A 17,562-nucleotide genomic window follows, 5' to 3' on the forward strand; every position below is an offset into this window, starting at 1 on the left:
ACGTGCCACTAAGAGGTGGGGCCTTACCATAAGCCCCATCAAAACTAAGCACCTGCCTGGGTATTTTGTACCATCGGACAGTCCACCCCCACAACTCCCAATCGGTGATGGGGCAGTTGTGGAGAGAGTGGAGAGTGTCCCATACCTGCGTAGTGTTCTTATGACCGGCTCCAGTTTAACAGCAGAAGTCTTACCCTGAATCAGTCGAGCGGCAATATCTTTTCATCGGTTACGTAACGCTCTGTGGAAGCGACCTGGTCTGTCGCTCCGCATCTAAGCTTCAGGTCTTCTCGGCCACAGTCATTCCCTCCCTTCTCTATGCTTGCGAAACGTGGACCCCCCTAATGGAGCATCTTCGCCGGTTAGAAACATTTAGGCTGGCCTGCCTACGATCCGTACTGGGATTAACCAGGCAGGATTGTGTGAGGAGTTCACAAATCCTTGAAAGATCTGGGCAAAGTCCCATCGGTGAGCTCCTCCGGCAGGCAAGGCTGCATTGGCTGGGTCATGTAGCCCGCATACCTAGCCACAGCATGCCTAAACAGCTTTTGTTCGCATGGATCGAGGGGGCTAAACGGGCGCAGCACGGGCTAGAGAAGAGATGGAGTGATGTGGTACAGGAGGACGTGGAGCTGAGTGGACTTGCCGATGACTGGTACCAGTGGTGTCAAGATCGGCCTCTGCGGAGGAGGCTCGTGAAGGACGCTACTGAGCATTTGGAGGCGGTCGCCCTCCAACAACAATGGAGGGTGGAGGAGCGACGCTCACAACAACGAGCGGAGCGCCAGGTGGCTAAAGCACAGCAAGTTGGCACAGTCGGGGGCACAGGTGGTGCATCAGCCAGTCATCTCGGTCATCTCAGTCAGTCGACCCGTGGCACCTGGGTCTGCTCCGTGACCTCCTGCCAGCGGGCGTTCGACACTTCACGTGGCCTCAAGGTGCACATGGCCTGGCACAAGCGTCGTGGTGACGTCACCGCCACTTAGTGGCGAATGGCGGTTGTTGTTGTTGTGTGTTGTGTCACTGTTTGTGTATCACTGTGTTTGTGTCACTGTGTGTCACTGTGTGTGTCTCTGTGCGTGTGGTAGGCGCGTGATAGCACTCCCACCCCCAACCCCACCACCCCCAGGGTGGCACCTTGAGGAAGAGATCCATGACTTTAGCGTCCACCACGAGCGTCTTCCTCCTCTGGTTGAAGACGATGCTCGTGTTGATGGGCGAGTTGCTTTGCGTGATCACCACCTGGCTCGCTCCTCCCGTTGCGTTCGTGTGAGTCGACCTGAGACCAGAGCGATGGAGATGCAGAGAGAGACATCGGAGAAAGACATCGGAGAGAAACATCAGAGAGAGGTGGAGACATAGAGAGAGAGGGAGACATGAGAGAGACAACAGAGAGACAGCAGAGAAAGATACATTAGAAAAAGACATCAGGGACAGACGTCAGAGAGAGACAGAAGAGAGAGACATCGGAGAAAAACATCAGAGAGAGGTGCGGATATAGAGAGACGCAGAGTGAGAGACACAGAGAGAAAGAGACATAGAGAGAAAGACAGAGAGAGTGAGACAAAGAAATATATACAAAAAGACATTAAAAGAAAAAGAGGGAGACGGAGAGAAAGACAGAGAGATCTAGAGACATAGAGAACGAAGCACAAAGAGATATAGAGAGACATTGACAGAGAAACTCAGAGACAGAGAGAGAAACGGAGACAGAGAGATGTAGACAGAGAAACAGACAAACAGAGCAATGCAGAGAGAGATAGAGAGAGACATTGCTAAAGAAAGACAGAGACACAGAGACACAGAGAGAGATGGAGACAGCCGGAGAGATGGAGAGACAAGGAGAGAGAGACAGCCACTTCAGCCAGTACTGGAGATGCCTGTGGGTGGTATCCGCTGTGAGCTGCGTCACGTGGTGCGTGCTTTGTTTGTGGGCCCTCGCGGAGGCTCCGCGACCTGCAGCTCGCGGCCAGGAGAGGGCGACTCCACGCCAGGGAGTGGCCACGGGCGAGTGCCGTAACACTGCTCCACAGGAGGTAAAGGGGATTTTTGTTTAAACTTTTTTGAAACTAAATTTTTGTTTTTACAAATTTTTTACTGTATTTTTTTGTTAAATGTTTTTACAGTTTTTTCGCAATTTAGTTTTACATTTTTTTAAAGAGTTTTTGTTAAGTATTTTTACAAAAATTTAGACGTTTTGTTTTACTATTTCTTTCACTATGATAAAACTATTTTTTTACTGTTTCTTTTTACTATTTTTAAACAAAATCAAACAATAATAAAATTCGACGTTTCGGTTGCAACCCAAGCAACCATCATCAGGTAAGAATTAATGATAAAACACAGACACGGAAACAACACAGGCAGACAACATGCAGAGAGAGACACACAGACACACCGAGTGTCTGCTTATGTTGTTTCCGTGTCTGTGTTTCCTTGGTGTGTGTCTCGCTCGGTTTGTCTTTGCGTGTGTCTCTCTCTCTCTGCATGTGTGTCTGCCTGTGTTGTTTCCGTGTCTGTGTTTTATCTTTCATTCTTATCTGATGATGGTTGCTTGTGTTGCAACCGAAACGTTGTATTATATTATTATTATTTGATTTTATTTTCTACGTGACTTGACCGAAAGAACCAAAGAGTAATTCCTGCAGTCACGAAAGCTTCGAATCTAGTTTATTTTTAAACACTTACTTCACCTGGAATGGTACTTTCTACAAATGAAATGAAGGTACCCCCATGGGTTCCCCCTTATCACCAGTGATAGCGAATTTTTTCATGGAGAAATTTGAAACAGATGCCATCCAGACATCCACCCTACGTCCTTCCTTGTGGAAGAAATACGTAGATGACACCTTCGTCATTTGGCCACATGGCCTGTCAGCATTGAACCAATTTCTCAACCACATCAATTCCATACATCCATCCATCAAATTCACAATGGAAGTGGAGAAGGATGGTAAGCTACCATTCCTGGATGTTCTGTTTGAGAAAAGGCCTAACGGCTCGTTGGGACACTGTCCACAAGGAAGCCACCCACACAGATTCCTATATAAAACCTGATTCCCACCACCATCCGGCACAGAAGTCCCTCATCAAAACACTACACCATAGGGCCCACTGCATCTCCGACCAACACCACCTAGCCAGTGAACTGGAACATGTACACCAAGCCCTTAAGATGAATGGGTACTCGGACTGCATTATTTGCAAAGCTGTTTCTCCAACCATGGAGAAACAATCTCCTGAGAATCCAATCAAAACCATAACTTTACCATACATAGCAGGTGTGACCAAAAACATTTCCAAAATCTTAAACGAAAAAAAGATCCAGGTCCGATTTAATACAGTACACAAAATCCGTGATCTTATCCCATCTGTGAAGGAGGTCATTCCTGACATGCAATACCCTGGAGTCTACAAACTGAGTTTTACCTGCGATAGCAGTTACATTGGGGAAACGAAGCAATATGTCTCGGACCGTATTCGTGAACACAAGGCAGATCTGAAACATGGCAGAACCAATACCTCTGCCGTAGCTGACCATTGTTATAACGCTGTGGGCTCACGTGATATTGTTTATTCCGAGACCAAGGAACTCTGCAAACCTTCAGGCTACTATCATAAGGTGTGTTCATGAAGCCATCTATATATATAAAATCGTGAATCTGTCTGTCTGTCTGTGTGTCGCCGGACCATACGCACTTTCATTGGACGAAATGTCAGGGATTTGCGACACACGATTGGTCCGGCGGTTGCCTCTGCATTGCGACACACGATTGGTCCGCCGGTTGCCCCTGCATTGCGACACACGATTGGTCCGGCGGTTGCCCCTGGCAACGGCTAGCGACGCATTCGCCATTTTTAATTCCCGTTAAAAATAGGCGCACGCATTAACACGCGACTCTGATGTTAATTCATCACAGTTTCACGTCCTCTTCAGTCCCCTCCCACCCCAATGTGTTCTATTACTGTTATAGGCTCCCTAGATATTTAAATAATAGCGATTAGACACTATTATTGTAGCGCGAGGGGGGGGGGGGGGGAAGCCACCCGTACCCTGCCTCTGCCGGGTGGGAAATTTAGGCGAGGCCGGAGGCTCTGCACGCTACTAGGCCTCGACACCCACCACGCGAGTCTGAGGTAGATTCATCAAACTTTCACGTACTCTTCACTCCCCCCCCCCCAACACAATGTGTGCAATTTATATTACTTTCAAACCCTACGCGCCAATAATCTATTCTTTAAATGGTGACTGTACAAATAGTCATTAAGCTGGGTGAGCGTACTGACAGTCTATAATGTATACTGTAGCCTGCTTATTAAATTGCCTGAGTCTACTGGCAGTCTATTATGTAGACTGTAGCCTGCTTATTAAGCTCCGTGAGCGTACTGCCACTCTATCATGTAGACTCTAGCCTGCTTATGAAGCTGAGTGGGTGTACTGGCAGTCTATAATGTAGACTGTAGCCTGGTTATTATAATCGATTCTTTAAATGTTCTTTGTACAAATAGTCATTAAGCTGCTTTAGCGTACTGCCCGTCTATTATGTAGACTGCCGCCTGCTTATTCAGCTGGCTGGGTGTACTGCCAGTCTATCAGGTACACTGTAGCCTGGTTATGAAGTAAAGTTAGTCAATTTGTAACACGTACGCCGATTCCCACTCACGGCCACCACCGGTGACGATTATTTCAACCCGACCTGGGCCTCCCCTAGGTCGACTCAGCCTCACACGAGTAACTGGTGTGGCGTATTAACATCGCCACTGGGGAGACAAAGGCGGCCGGGCGTGGTGGTTCCAAGTCCCGGGCGAAGCCGGGTCATGTGTATGTGTGTATGTGTTTATGTGTATGTCTGTGTGTCTGTATGTATGTGTGTATGTGTTTGTGTATGTATGTGGGGTTTTTTTTAAGTGTTTATGTGTATGTCTGTGTGTATGTATGTATGTGTGTATGTACGTGTGTGTATGTGTTTGTGTGTATGTATGTGTGTGTGTATGTATGTGTGTGTATGTATGTGTGTTATGTGTGTGTCTGTGTGTCTGCATGTATGTGTGTGTGTGTATTGTGTATGTGTTTGTGTGTATGTATGTGTGTGTTTGTGTGTATGTGTATGTCTGTGTGTATGTATGTGTGTGTATGTGTTTGTGTGTATGTGTGTGTATGTATGTGTGTGTATGTGTTTGTATGTGTTTGTGTGTTTACGCTCGCATTACACAAATGTGTTGCAGGTCTAACGCGTTCCTCGCGCAGCATTGCCGCTTTATTATTTCAGTCGTTTACTGCCGTACGCACCCTGAAAGTCGTGTGTGTCTGCAGCAAGCGCGTGTATGTGTACCTATGGACGCGTGCAAGTGTGTTGTGTAGGGGGAATGGTAGTGTAGTGGTTAGCGTGCTGTCTGTGTGTGTGTGTCTGTGTGTGTGTGTCTGTGTGTGTGCGTGTGTGGTGTGTGGGGAGCGGTAGTGTAGTGGTTAGCGTGCTGTCTGTGTGTCTGTGTGTGTGTGTCTGTCTGTGTGTGTCTGCGTGTGTCTGTGTGTGTGTCTGTGTGTGTGTCTGTGCGTGTGTGGTGTGTGAGGAGCGGTGGGTGTAGTGGTTAACGCTACGCTGCGCTACGAACCCCGCGAACCACCGGTGACGATTATTTGAACCTCCCCTAGGTCGACTCAGCCTCAAACGAGTAACTGGTGTGGCGAATTAACATCGCCACTGTGGAGACAAAGGCGGCCGGGCGTGGTGGATCCAAGTCCCGGGCGAAGCCGGGTCATGTGTATGTGTGTATGTGTTTATGTGTATGTCTGTGTGTCTGTATGTATGTGTGTATGTTCGTGTGTGTATGTGTTTGTGTGTATGTATGTGTGTGTTTGTGTGTATGTGTATGTCTGTGTGTATGTATGTGTGTGTATGTGTTTGTGTGTATGTGTGTGTATGTATGTGTGTGTATGTGTTTGTATGTGTTTGTGTGTTTACGCTCGCATTACACAAATGTGTTGCAGGTCTAACGCGTTCCTCGCGCAGCATTGCCGCTTTATTATTTCAGTCGTTTACTGCCGTACGCACCCTGAAAGTCGTGTGTGTCTGCAGCAAGCGCGTGTATGTGTACCTATGGACGCGCGCAAGTGTGTTGTGTAGGGGGAACGGTAGTGTAGTGGTTAGCGTGCTGTCTGTGTGTGTGTGTCTGTGTGTGTGTGTCTGTGTGTGTGTGTCTGTGTGTGTGTCTGTGTGTGTGCGTGTGTGGTGTGTGGGGAGCGGTAGTGTAGTGGTTAGCGTGCTGTCTGTGTGTCTGTGTGTGTGTGTGTGTCTGTCTGTGTGTGTCTGCGTGTGTCTGTGTGTGTGTCTGTGTGTGTGTCTGTGCGTGTGTGGTGTGTGAGGAGCGGTGGGTGTAGTGGTTAACGCTACGCTGCGCTACGAACCCGGCGAACCGAGTTCGATTCCCGCTCACGGCCACCACCGGTGACGATTATTTGAACCTCCCCTAGGTCGACTCAGCCTCAAACGAGTAACTCGTGTGGCGTATTAACATCGCCACTGAGGAGACAAAGGCGGCCGGGCGTGGTGGATCCAAGTCCCGGGCGAAGCCGGGTCATGTGTATTTGTGTATGTGTTTATGTGTATGTCTGTGTGTCTGTATGTATCTATATATATAAAATCGTGAATCTGTCTGTCTGTCTGTGTGTCTGTGTGTCGCCGGACCATACGGAGTTTCATTGGACGAAATGTCAGGGATTTGCGACACACGATTGGTCCGGCGGTTGCCCCTGCATTGCGACACACGATTGGTCCGCCGGTTGCCCCTGCATTGCGACACACGATTGGTCCGGCGGTTGCCCCTGGCAACGGCTAGCGACGCATTCGCCATTTTTAATTCCCGTTAAAAATAGGCGCACGCATTAACACGCGACTCTGACGTTAATTCATCACAGTTTCACGTCCTCTTCAGTCCCCTCCCACCCCAATGTGTTCTATTACTGTTATAGGCTCCCTAGATATTTAAATAATAGCGATTAGACACTATTATTGTAGCGCGGGGGGGGGGGGGGGACACGCCACCCGTACCCTGCCTCTGCCGGGTGGGAAATTTAGGCGAGGCCGGAGGCTCTGCACGCTACTAGGCCTCGACACCCACCACGCGAGTCTGAGGTAAATTCATCAAACTTTCACGTACTCTTCACTCCCCCCCCAACACAATGTGCAATTTATATTACTTTCAAACCCTACGCGCCAATAATCAATTCTTTAAATGGTGACTGTACAAATAGTCATTAAGCTGGGTGAGCGTACTGACAGTCTATAATGTATACTGTAGCCTGCTTATTAAATTGCCTGAGTCTACTGGCAGTCTATTATGTAGACTGTAGCCTGCTTATTAAGCTCCGTGAGCGTACTGCCACTCTATCATGTAGACTCTAGCCTGCTTATGAAGCTGAGTGGGTGTACTGGCAGTCTATAATGTAGACTGTAGCCTGGTTATTATAATAGATTCTTTAAATGTTCTTTGTACAAATAGTCATTAAGCTGCTTTAGCGTACTGCCCGTCTATTATGTAGACTGCCGCCTGCTTATTCAGCTGGCTGGGTGTACTGCCAGTCTATCATGTACACTGTAGCCTGGTTATGAAGTAAAGTTAGTCAATTTGTAACACGTACGCCGATTCCCACTCACGGCCACCACCGGTGACGATTATTTCAACCCGACCTGGGCCTCCCCTAGGTCGACTCAGCCTCACACGAGTAACTGGTGTGGCGTATTAACATCGCCACTGGGGAGACAAAGGCGGCCGGGCGTGGTGGTTCCAAGTCCCGGGCGAAGCCGGGTCATGTGTATGTGTGTATGTGTTTATGTGTATGTCTGTGTGTCTGTATGTATGTGTGTATGTACGTGTGTGTATGTGTTTGTGTATGTGTGTGTGTATGTATGTGTGTGTGTATGTGTTTCTGTGTATGTATGTGTGTGTATGTATGTGTGTTATGTGTGTGTCTGTGTCTGCATGTATGTGTGTGTGTATTGTGTATGTGTTTGTGTGTATGTATGTGTGTGTTTGTGTGTATGTATGTGTGTGTATGTGTTTGTGTGTATGTGTGTGTATGTATGTGTGTGTATGTGTTTGTATGTGTTTGTGTGTTTACGCTCGCATTACACTAATGTGTTGCAGGTCTAACGCGTTCCTCGCGCAGCATTGCCGCTTTATTATTTCAGTCGTTTACTGCCGTACGCACCCTGAAAGTCGTGTGTGTCTGCAGCAAGCGCGTGTATGTGTACCTATGGACGCGCGCAAGTGTGTTGTGTAGGGGGAACGGTAGTGTAGTGGTTAGCGTGCTGTCTGTGTGTGTGTGTCTGTGTGTGTGTGTCTGTGTGTGTGTCTGTGTGTGTGTGTGTGTGGTGTGTGGGGAGCGGTAGCGTAGTGGTTAGCGTGCTGTCTGTGTGTCTGTGTGTGTGTGTCTGTCTGTGTATGTCTGCGTGTGTCTGTGTGTGTGTCTGTGCGTGTGTGGTGTGTGAGGAGCGGTGGGTGTAGTGGTTAACGCTACGCTGCGCTACGAACCCGGCGAACCGAGTTCGATTCCCGCTCACGGCCACCACCGGTGACGATTATTTGAACCTCCCCTAGGTCGACTCAGCCTCAAACGAATAACTGGTGTGGCGTATTAACATCGCCACTGGGGAGACAAAGGCGGCCGGGCGTGGTGGATCCAAGTCCCGGGCGAAGCCGGGTCATGTGTATGTGTGTATGTGTTTATGTGTATGTCTGTGTGTCTGTATGTATGTTCGTGTGTGTATGTGTTTGTGTGTATGTATGTGTGTGTGTATGTATGTGTGTGTATGTGTTTCTGTGTATGTATGTGTGTGTATGTATGTGTGTTATGTGTGTGTCTGTGTGTCTGCATGTATGTGTGTGTGTATTGTGTATGTGTTTGTGTGTATGTATGTGTGTGTTTGTGTGTGTGTGTATGTCTGTGTGTATGTATGTGTGTGTATGTGTGTGTATGTGTTTGTGTGTATGTGTGTGTATGTATGTGTGTGTATGTGTTTGTGTGTTTACGCTCGCATTACACAAATGTGTTGCAGGTCTAAGGCGTTCCTCGCGCAGCGTTGCCGCTTTATTATTTCAGTCGTTTACTGCCGTACGCACCCTGAAAGTCGTGTGTGTCTGCAGCAAGCGCGTGTATGTGTACCTATGGACGCGCGCGCGTGTGTTGTGTAGGGGGAACGGTAGTGTAGTGGTTTGCGTGCTGTCTGTGTCTGTTTGTGTGTGTCTGTGTGTGTGCGTGTGTGGAGTGTGGGGAGCGGTAGTGTAGTGGTTAGCGTGCTGTCTGTGTGTCTGTGTGTGTGTGTGTCTGTCTGTGTGTGTCTGCGTGTGTCTGTGTGTGTGTCTGTGTGTGTGTCTGTGCGTGTGTGGTGTGTGAGGAGCGGTGGGTGTAGTGGTTAACGCTATGCTGCGCTACGAACCCGGCGAACCGAGTTCGATTCCCGCTCACGGCCACCACCGGTGACGATTATTTGAACCTCCCCTAGGTCGACTCAGCCTCAAACGAGTAACTGGAGTGGCGTATTAACATCGCCACTGGGGAGACAAAGGCGGCCGGGCGTAGTGGATACAAGTCCCGGGCGAAGCCGGGTAGTACAGCTAGTTCCAGGTAAAATAGGTGTTGGTGAGGCAATGCCTAACCAGCGCAGGTACATCAGAATTCAATCCATGTTGGACTAAGTCCTCAATTATTGTTAGGGTGTCCGGTACTGGGACTTTGGTAAACAACGATATTACATCAAAGCTGACGAGGATGTCATCAGGAGATAGTACCATGTCCTTAACCATAGAGACTAATTGGGTTGAGTTGAGCACTGCCGAAGAGATCTTGCCTGTGAAGGGGAGCAGAGTATCTGATAGAAAACGGGCTAGTTTGTACGTAGGAGAGTTTATCGTCGACACGATGGGTCGTAGCAGGGTGCCTTCTTTATGGATTTTGGGAAGACCATAGAGTCTGGGAGGTCTTGCCGCCGATGGTTTTAGAGAGGGACGTTTGCTTGGTTCGATTAGGGAAGTCGAACTCGTGATGATACTGTTGGTTTTTGTCGTTAGGCTTTTAGTGGGATCGTTTTTAATTTTGGAGTAACTCCCATCATTAAGAAGGTCCAGGATTTTGTTGTTGTATGAATCTTTATCACAGAGCCCATGGCATTTCTGACCAACACCACCTAACTGGCGAATTAAGACATGTACATCGGGCCCTCAGGATGAACGGATACTCTGACCGCACTATCCGCCAAGCTGTTTCTCCCACCACACAGAAACAGCCACATGAAACTCCGACCAAAACTATCACGTTACCATACATAGCAGGCGTGACCAAAAATATCTCCAAAATTCTAAACAAAGATAAGATCCAAGTCCGATTCAGTACAGTGCATAAAATCCGTGATCTGATTCCATCTGTGAAGGATGTCGTTCCTGACTTACAGTATCCTGGAGTCTACAAATTGAGTTGCATTTGTGGTGATTGCTACATTGGAGAAACGAAACGTCATGTTTCTGATCGTGTCCGCGAGCACAAGTCAGATCTGAAACACGGCAGAACTGATTCTTCGGCCGTTGCCGATCATTGCTACAACTCGGTGGGCTCTCATGAAATTGTCTTTTCCGAGACCAAGGTTCTCTGCAAACCTCCTGGCTACCATCAAAGGTTTGTACACGAAGCCATACAAATATACAAACACAGACATAATTTCAACCGTGATGATGGGTACAAACTTAGTAATCATTGGAAAGATGTTATCAACCACGCAAAAAAGACTTAATTACACATTTTTGGACTATCTTATCTGACAGGCACTATTTTACTTCACTTTACCGAGTGTTAACATCCCCAGTGTTTAACAGTACTCTCTTCATTGTTCAGCCAGCACTGGTATAAACATGGGCATTTTCGTTCTTTTCTATCATGTGTATCAACAGGTGCTTGTACACACACATGTCCACGTACACTTGCACCCCACACTCTCTTTTGGCCTCTCCTCCCCCTCTCTGTCCAATGCGTTGGCGTGTGCAGCAGTAGTTGCTTGCGCACAACCACGTCCACGCCGCCGACTCTCGTGTGCCGCGTCGTCCATCCTTTTGGCCCCGCCCCCCTCCCCCTCCCGATGCGTTCTACGTGGCACTTCGTGCCTACTTTGAGCCCCGCCCCCCTCCCTCCCGATACGTTCCATTCATTGGCTACCACATTCTGATGAGCTCCCCCCCCTCTCCTCCCCCCTCAACTTGCTTTTAAGGGATTACATCTTGAATCATTGCCTCACTTGATGCAGCAAATCTGGCTGTGACGGTCCCACCTGATGACGGAGACTTGTGTTGCCTCCGAAACGTCGTGATTTTTATTTTATTTTACTTTTATTAATTTTAATGTTTTACCTACGTGACTTTACCGAAAAAACCTAAGAATATGAATCCTTGCAGTCACGAAAGCTTCAAATCTAGAATTATTTTATTATGTTTTATTTTTATTATTTTATCTCCCTTCTACATGACTTTACCGAAAGAACCAAGAAGATGAATCCCTGCAGTCACGAAAGCTTTAAATCGAAATTTACTTCTACCTATGTAACTTCACCGAAAGAACCAAAGAGTATAATTTTTTGTTCACGTAAACATTTTATTTTAAACAGTATTTCTTTACAATTGTTTTACTATTTTATAAACATAAAAATGTAAACGGTTTTTTACTTCTTTTTCCAAAATGCATAAACTGTTTATTAACCTTTTTTTTTTACAATTTGTCAAGTTTTTCACAAGTTTTTTCGTACGATTTTGAAATAATTTCTTTACAACTTTTAAAAAGTTTTTGTTAAAAACAATTTACATAAAAAAATATAAAAAAATCTGTTTTGTAACTGTTTTTTTACAATTTTTTGAAGCTGTCTTTTTTTCTATTTTTGTAATGTTTTTTTAAACAAATTTCTGAAACTCTTTTTTTATTATTTTAACGAATTTTGTAACAATTCTTTAGCAAAAGAATTACGATGCATCTTTTTTACTATTTTGAAACCTTTTTTTTAAACAATTTTTACAACTTTTTAAAATAGTTTTTTTACTATTTTAAAACTATTGTTATTTTTGTACTATTTTAAAACTATTTTTGTAACAATTGAAAGCTATTTTTTTGAGCGATTTTTTGTTATCTTATCGGGTGTAAGGCCCCACTGAGCTGCTACGCAGCTCTTTTTCAGAAGCGACCTGGCTATCACAAATGATAGCTCCAAAGAAGTGGGCTTATCATCATCACGTGTGGAGATTTATAGCAGCAGCCAAATGCTCCAAACCGGTGGTTTTTATCCCGTGTGTGCACGCACCCCCTGGGAGTGTAAGCTGCCCTTTCTGCAGGCTGCAGGGGTGCAACGTGCAGGCTGCTCTAAACGCACGTTTCTAAATGTTGAGGGATAAAACCGGAGGACCTGGAGCAAAATCCATGTGACCACGGGGATAGAAAGAAAGAGACGCGCAAACTCCAAATAGACAGCAGCAGGCGTTAGGGTTGGGAAAGAACCCACGCCTTTCTGTAAGCCAGGCGAGGTAGTTAACATCTCACAGCCACCATTATTATGATGAGAGAAAGAGAGAGACACGCAAACTCCAAATATACTGCAGCAGGCTTCGGGGTTGGGAAAGAAGCCACGACCTCCTGCATACCAGGCAAGGTAGTTAACATTTACGAGCCACCATGATGATGATGAGAGAGAGAGAGATACACGCAAACTCCAAATATACAGCAGCAGGCGTCAGGGTTGGAATCGAACCACGACCTCCTGTATACTTCGCGAGGTAGTAAACATTTCGTCACCGTGGCGCCACACGATTTCCAGGACTAAAAACGAAACGACAGCCGAGGAATGGAATGGGTCCGAGTGAACGTCCAACCGAGGAAACGGAGCAAAGCTCAGTACCGTGTTTCGACATTCATCGTCTCATCAGCAGTCAGGCTTTGCTTGAGCCACTGCTGGTGATCTGCCCAGATGTTTCTAGGACCGGACTGGTTTCATCAATCACTGACTCATCAGCAGTAAACCTTTTCTTGTGCCACTGCTGGTCATCTGCCAGATGTTTATAGACACGGGCCGGTTTAATCATTCACTGACTCATCAGCAGACAGGCTTTGCTTGTGTCACTGCTGGTGATCTGCCAGATATCTATAGGCACGGACTGGTTTTTTTTTATCATTCACTGACTCATCAGCAGTCAACCTTTTCTTGTGCCACTGCTGGTGATTTGGCAGATGTTAATCGGTTAGGGCCCTCCCTGTGAGACGTGGGTTCAAGTTCCACAAATCCTCTGCAGTCGTAAACAACGCACAGAATCATGACGGGAGTCGCCGTGGGGATATAATAATCAGCTAAATTAATCATCAGAGAATTCGCATCCTTTCCGTATTTTGTCTCTCACGCGTAAAACAATCCCGAAGATTTTTTTTGACACATCCGATCAGCCGGCGACAGGACAAACTGGAAAAAAGTGAATTTCGTTTTAAACTTTAAAAAACATTTGACGACAAATCTCCCCTGCAACCCTGGCACTCGCGAGTTCTGCTGAACGAGGCTGAGTCTAAGATTAGAACTCGGATTGAATAACGGAGTGGCGGTGTATTGAACCACCTGACACAGATTCTCTCTCCCCTCCCTCCCCTCTCTCCCCTCTCTCCCCTCCTTTCTCTCCCTACCTCCCTCCCCCTTCCCTCCCTCCCTCCCCTCCCTCCCATCTCTCCCTCCCAACCTTCCCCCCTCCCCTATCTCCTTTTTTACGATCAAAAAAAGCAGAAAGACCCTCTGTTATTCGGCACTTTGCTTCGGTCACCAAGTCGTTTTATTTTTGTAGCTTTTATGTCCTTCATTTTTATTTAATAAAACATGACAAATTCACACCGTTTCCCCTGTAACACATGCCCCAGTGTACCACTGATACAAACAACACACAAAACAGCACCCTAAAAAAACTCGTTCCTAGATCGCCTCCGTCAGCAGTCACATTACATAGAGTAGTAAGTACCCTCTGTAGCCCAACGTGTCAACCAAGGATGGGACGGCCCCCGTCAACTGGACGTAGCGAAATTCCAGACAAATTGTGGCAGAAACCAAGGCCTTGAAGATGCGACAGTGGCTGGATGAGCCATTTGCCTCAATAGCATCGTTTCCGGTGCCCCACAGTGTCGCATTGTCTCGTGACGAAGTCCACCAAGCCCTCTGGAGCTTTGGTGTCCGCATTCCCCTTGTATCCAACGATAATAATCGCGGGGGGCGTCCCCTCGACTCTCTGCTCACAATCATTAAGGGCCTTCATGATAGTGGGCAGGCCCGGGTAAAGCTACGTGGCCAGCTGCCCAGGGCCATTCCTTGATCACCTTGGGGTACGACATGGATGTCCTCAGGCTCCTACGTGATTTAACTTTATCTTTGACCACGTAGTTCGAAAAGCTTTCTATGGCCGTACCGGAGGAATTTCCATCTGGTGCGGTCGAGAGATGGCTCCCGATTGGTCCACCATGTTATGGTGATGGAGAAATTGTGGAGCGAGTGGAGAGCTTTCCATACCTGGGCAGTGTGCTTATGACCAGTTCCGGTTTGACAGCAGAGGTCTCACTCCGAATCAGTCGGGTGGCATTAGTTTTTCATTGGCTGCGTAACACTGTGTGGAAGGTACCTGGTCTGTCGCTCCACACGAAGCTTTGGGTCTTTTCGGCCACAGTCATGCCCTCCCTTCTCTATGCTTGTAAAACGTGGACCCCCCTAATGGAACATCTACGCCAGTAATATACATTTAGGCTGGCCTGTCCACGATCCATCCTGGGTTTAACCAGGCTGGATTGTGTGAGGAGCTCACATATCCTTGAAAGATCTGGACACATTCCTATCAGTGAGCTCCTCCAGCAGGCAAAGCTGCGTTGGCTGGGCTATGTAGCCCACATTCACAGCCACCGCATGCCCAAGCAGCTTCTGTTTAGCCGGATAGAGGGGGCTCAACGGACACGTGCAATAGTAGAATTGGGTTTAAAAGAAACCGTTATTGATTAACCAGGCTGGTACACCATCACGTGGTTAATGGCGACTCGGTTGAGGATTGCTGTGTATGACACACGTGCTGTTGCATTTTACAGATTGACCACGATAAATCTGTTTGCCTTCCATTTGGAGCACCTGCCCACGCCCTTCATTTTGAGTGTACAACATACACACACAGACAAAAAAAGAAGACAAAGATCCCCCGTATAGCCTTAACAGAATGTAGGGGCAAGTGCTGTTAGCGAGCACCTATGAAGGCCGGAACGGTACACGAGGGGGTGGGTAGCCAGCACCATGCCCGACCGCCTTTGTCTCCCCAGTGGCGATGTTTACACCGCATTTTGAGGCTCAGTCGACCTAGGGAAGGCTCAGGACCAGTTCAGATAATCGTCACTGATTTTGCTGTAAACAGGAATAGAACTCGGGTCGCCAGGTTCGTAGCACAGCATAGCGCTAACCGCTACACTCCCGCTCACACACACAGACATACACACGTGGGGGCACACAGACACACGTGGGGGCACATAGACACACACGGACACACACAGAAACACTCGGACACATACGAACACACACGGAAACACACAGCCACACGCTAAAACACACAGACACACAGACACACACACAGACACACACGGTTACACACAAAAACAACCGCCATTCGCCAACTAAGTAGCGGTGAGGTCACCACGATGTTTGTGCCAGGCTATGTGCACCTTGAAGTGTCGAAAGCCCGCTGGCAGGAGGTCACGATGCAGACCCAGGTGCCAAGGGTCGACTGACTGAGATGAATGGCTGATGCACCACCTGTGCCCCCTACTGTGCTAACTTGCTGTGCTTTAGCCACCCGGCGCTCCGCTCGTTGTTGTGAGCATCGCTCCTCTGCCCTCCGTTGTTGTTGGATGGCGACTACCTCCAACTGCCCAGTAGCGTCCTTCACGAGCCTCCTCCACAAAGGCTGATCTTGACACCGCTGGTACCAGTCATCGGCAAGTCCACTCAGCTCGACATCCCCCTGTACCACATCATTCCATCTTTTCTTTAGCCCGTGCCGCGCCCGTTTAGCCCCCTCAATCAGGCCGAACAAAAGCTGTTTGGGCATGTGGTGACTTGGCATGTGGGCTGCATAGCCCAGCCAATGCACCTTGCCTGCCGGAGGAGCTCACCGATGGGACTTTGCCCAGATCTTTCAAGGATTTGTGAGCTCCTCACACAATCCTGCCTGGTTAAACCCAGGATTGATCGTAGGCAGGTCAGCCTAAATGTTTCCAACCTGCGAAGATGTTCCATTAGGTGGGTTCAAATTCGCAAGCGTTGAGAAGGGAGGGAATGACTGTGGCCGAAAAGACCTGAAGCTTCGTGTGGAGCGACAGACTAGGTAGCTTCCACACAGCATTACGCAACCGATGAAAAGATAATGCTGCTCGACTGATTCGAAGTGAGACCTCTGCTATTAAACCGGAGCCGGTCATAACCACACTGCCCAGATATGGGAAACTCTCCACTCTCTCCACAACTGCCCCATCACCAATTGGTAGTTGTGGGGGTGGAGTGTCCGATGGTAAAAAAAAAAACCCTTGCAGGTGCTTGGTTTTGGTTGGGCTGATGGTAAGGCCCCACCTCTTAGTGGCAAGCTCCAGGTTTAGCAGCAGCTCCTCCAACTCCTCCTTTGAGTGAGCAGCGATTACCAGATCATCGGCATACATAACATGGTTAAGCAATAGGGAGCCATCTCTTGACCACACCCGGGCATCGATCAGCCTCCCATTATATCTGTACCAGATGGAAATTCCTCCAGTGCAGCTATTGAAGTCCTCAAGAACTACGTGGTCAAAATAGATGTTAAATAATATGGGAACCAGAGGACATCCCTGTCGCACCCCAAGGTGTACAGCGAATGGCTCCGACTCCCGACCACGTAGTTTTACCTGGGCCTGCTCACCATCATGAAGGTCCTTAATGATCGTGAGCAGAGGGTCAGGGAAAGCATGAAGAACAACCCAGAGCCCAGGCCTACTGATGGCATCGTAGGCCTTGACCAGGTCAAAAAAGCAGAGATGTACGTAGGTCTTGTTAGAATTCCCTACACTTCTGCTGTAGCAGATGGACAGAAAATATGGCATGCGTGCAGGACCGCCCTTTCCTGAAACCACATTGAGGCTCAGCAAGCCTCTCCTCAGCGTGCCTAGCAAGGCATTACTGAATAATCCTTGCCAGGACCTTTCCTGGCACACTGAGGAGTGAGATGCCCCTGTAGTTGTTACAGTCTGTGCGGTCCCCTTCTTAAAAAGGGGGACCACCAGGGCATCTTTCCAGTCCTGTGGAACCGGTCCAGTGGTCCAGACTGTTGTTATGATGTCATGTAGGGCAGTCTGTGCACAAACGCCACCCTCCCTCAGCATTTGGCGTGGGAGATCATCTCTGCCCGGTGCCTTTCCTGGTCTCAGACTCTGGATCGCCTTCAGTACTTCAACAGATGCCACCTCAGCCAGCCACTCACAGGGGGTGACTTGCCTCCGCAGGTTCATACCCA

At 48.0% G+C, this 17,562-nt stretch overlaps 1 protein-coding gene across 1 annotated transcript in view; it reads right to left on the reverse strand.

Moving 5' to 3' along the window:
* LOC133357015 (alpha-2,8-sialyltransferase 8E-like) overlaps positions 1-17,562 on the reverse strand; it is a 63,704-nt gene that overhangs the window by 16,133 nt on the left and 30,009 nt on the right. The window contains exon 4 of the mRNA XM_061574756.1: positions 1,138-1,279. Within this exon, the coding sequence (XP_061430740.1) occupies positions 1,138-1,279 (142 nt within the window). The remainder of the gene's footprint in view (positions 1-1,137; positions 1,280-17,562) is intronic.

The sequence above is a fragment of the Lethenteron reissneri genome, chromosome 56 (assembly GCF_015708825.2).
Source record: "Lethenteron reissneri isolate LAM-NWPU_2019-01 chromosome 56, ASM1570882v1, whole genome shotgun sequence".
In the NCBI taxonomy this organism is placed as follows: Eukaryota; Metazoa; Chordata; class Hyperoartia; order Petromyzontiformes; family Petromyzontidae; genus Lethenteron; species Lethenteron reissneri.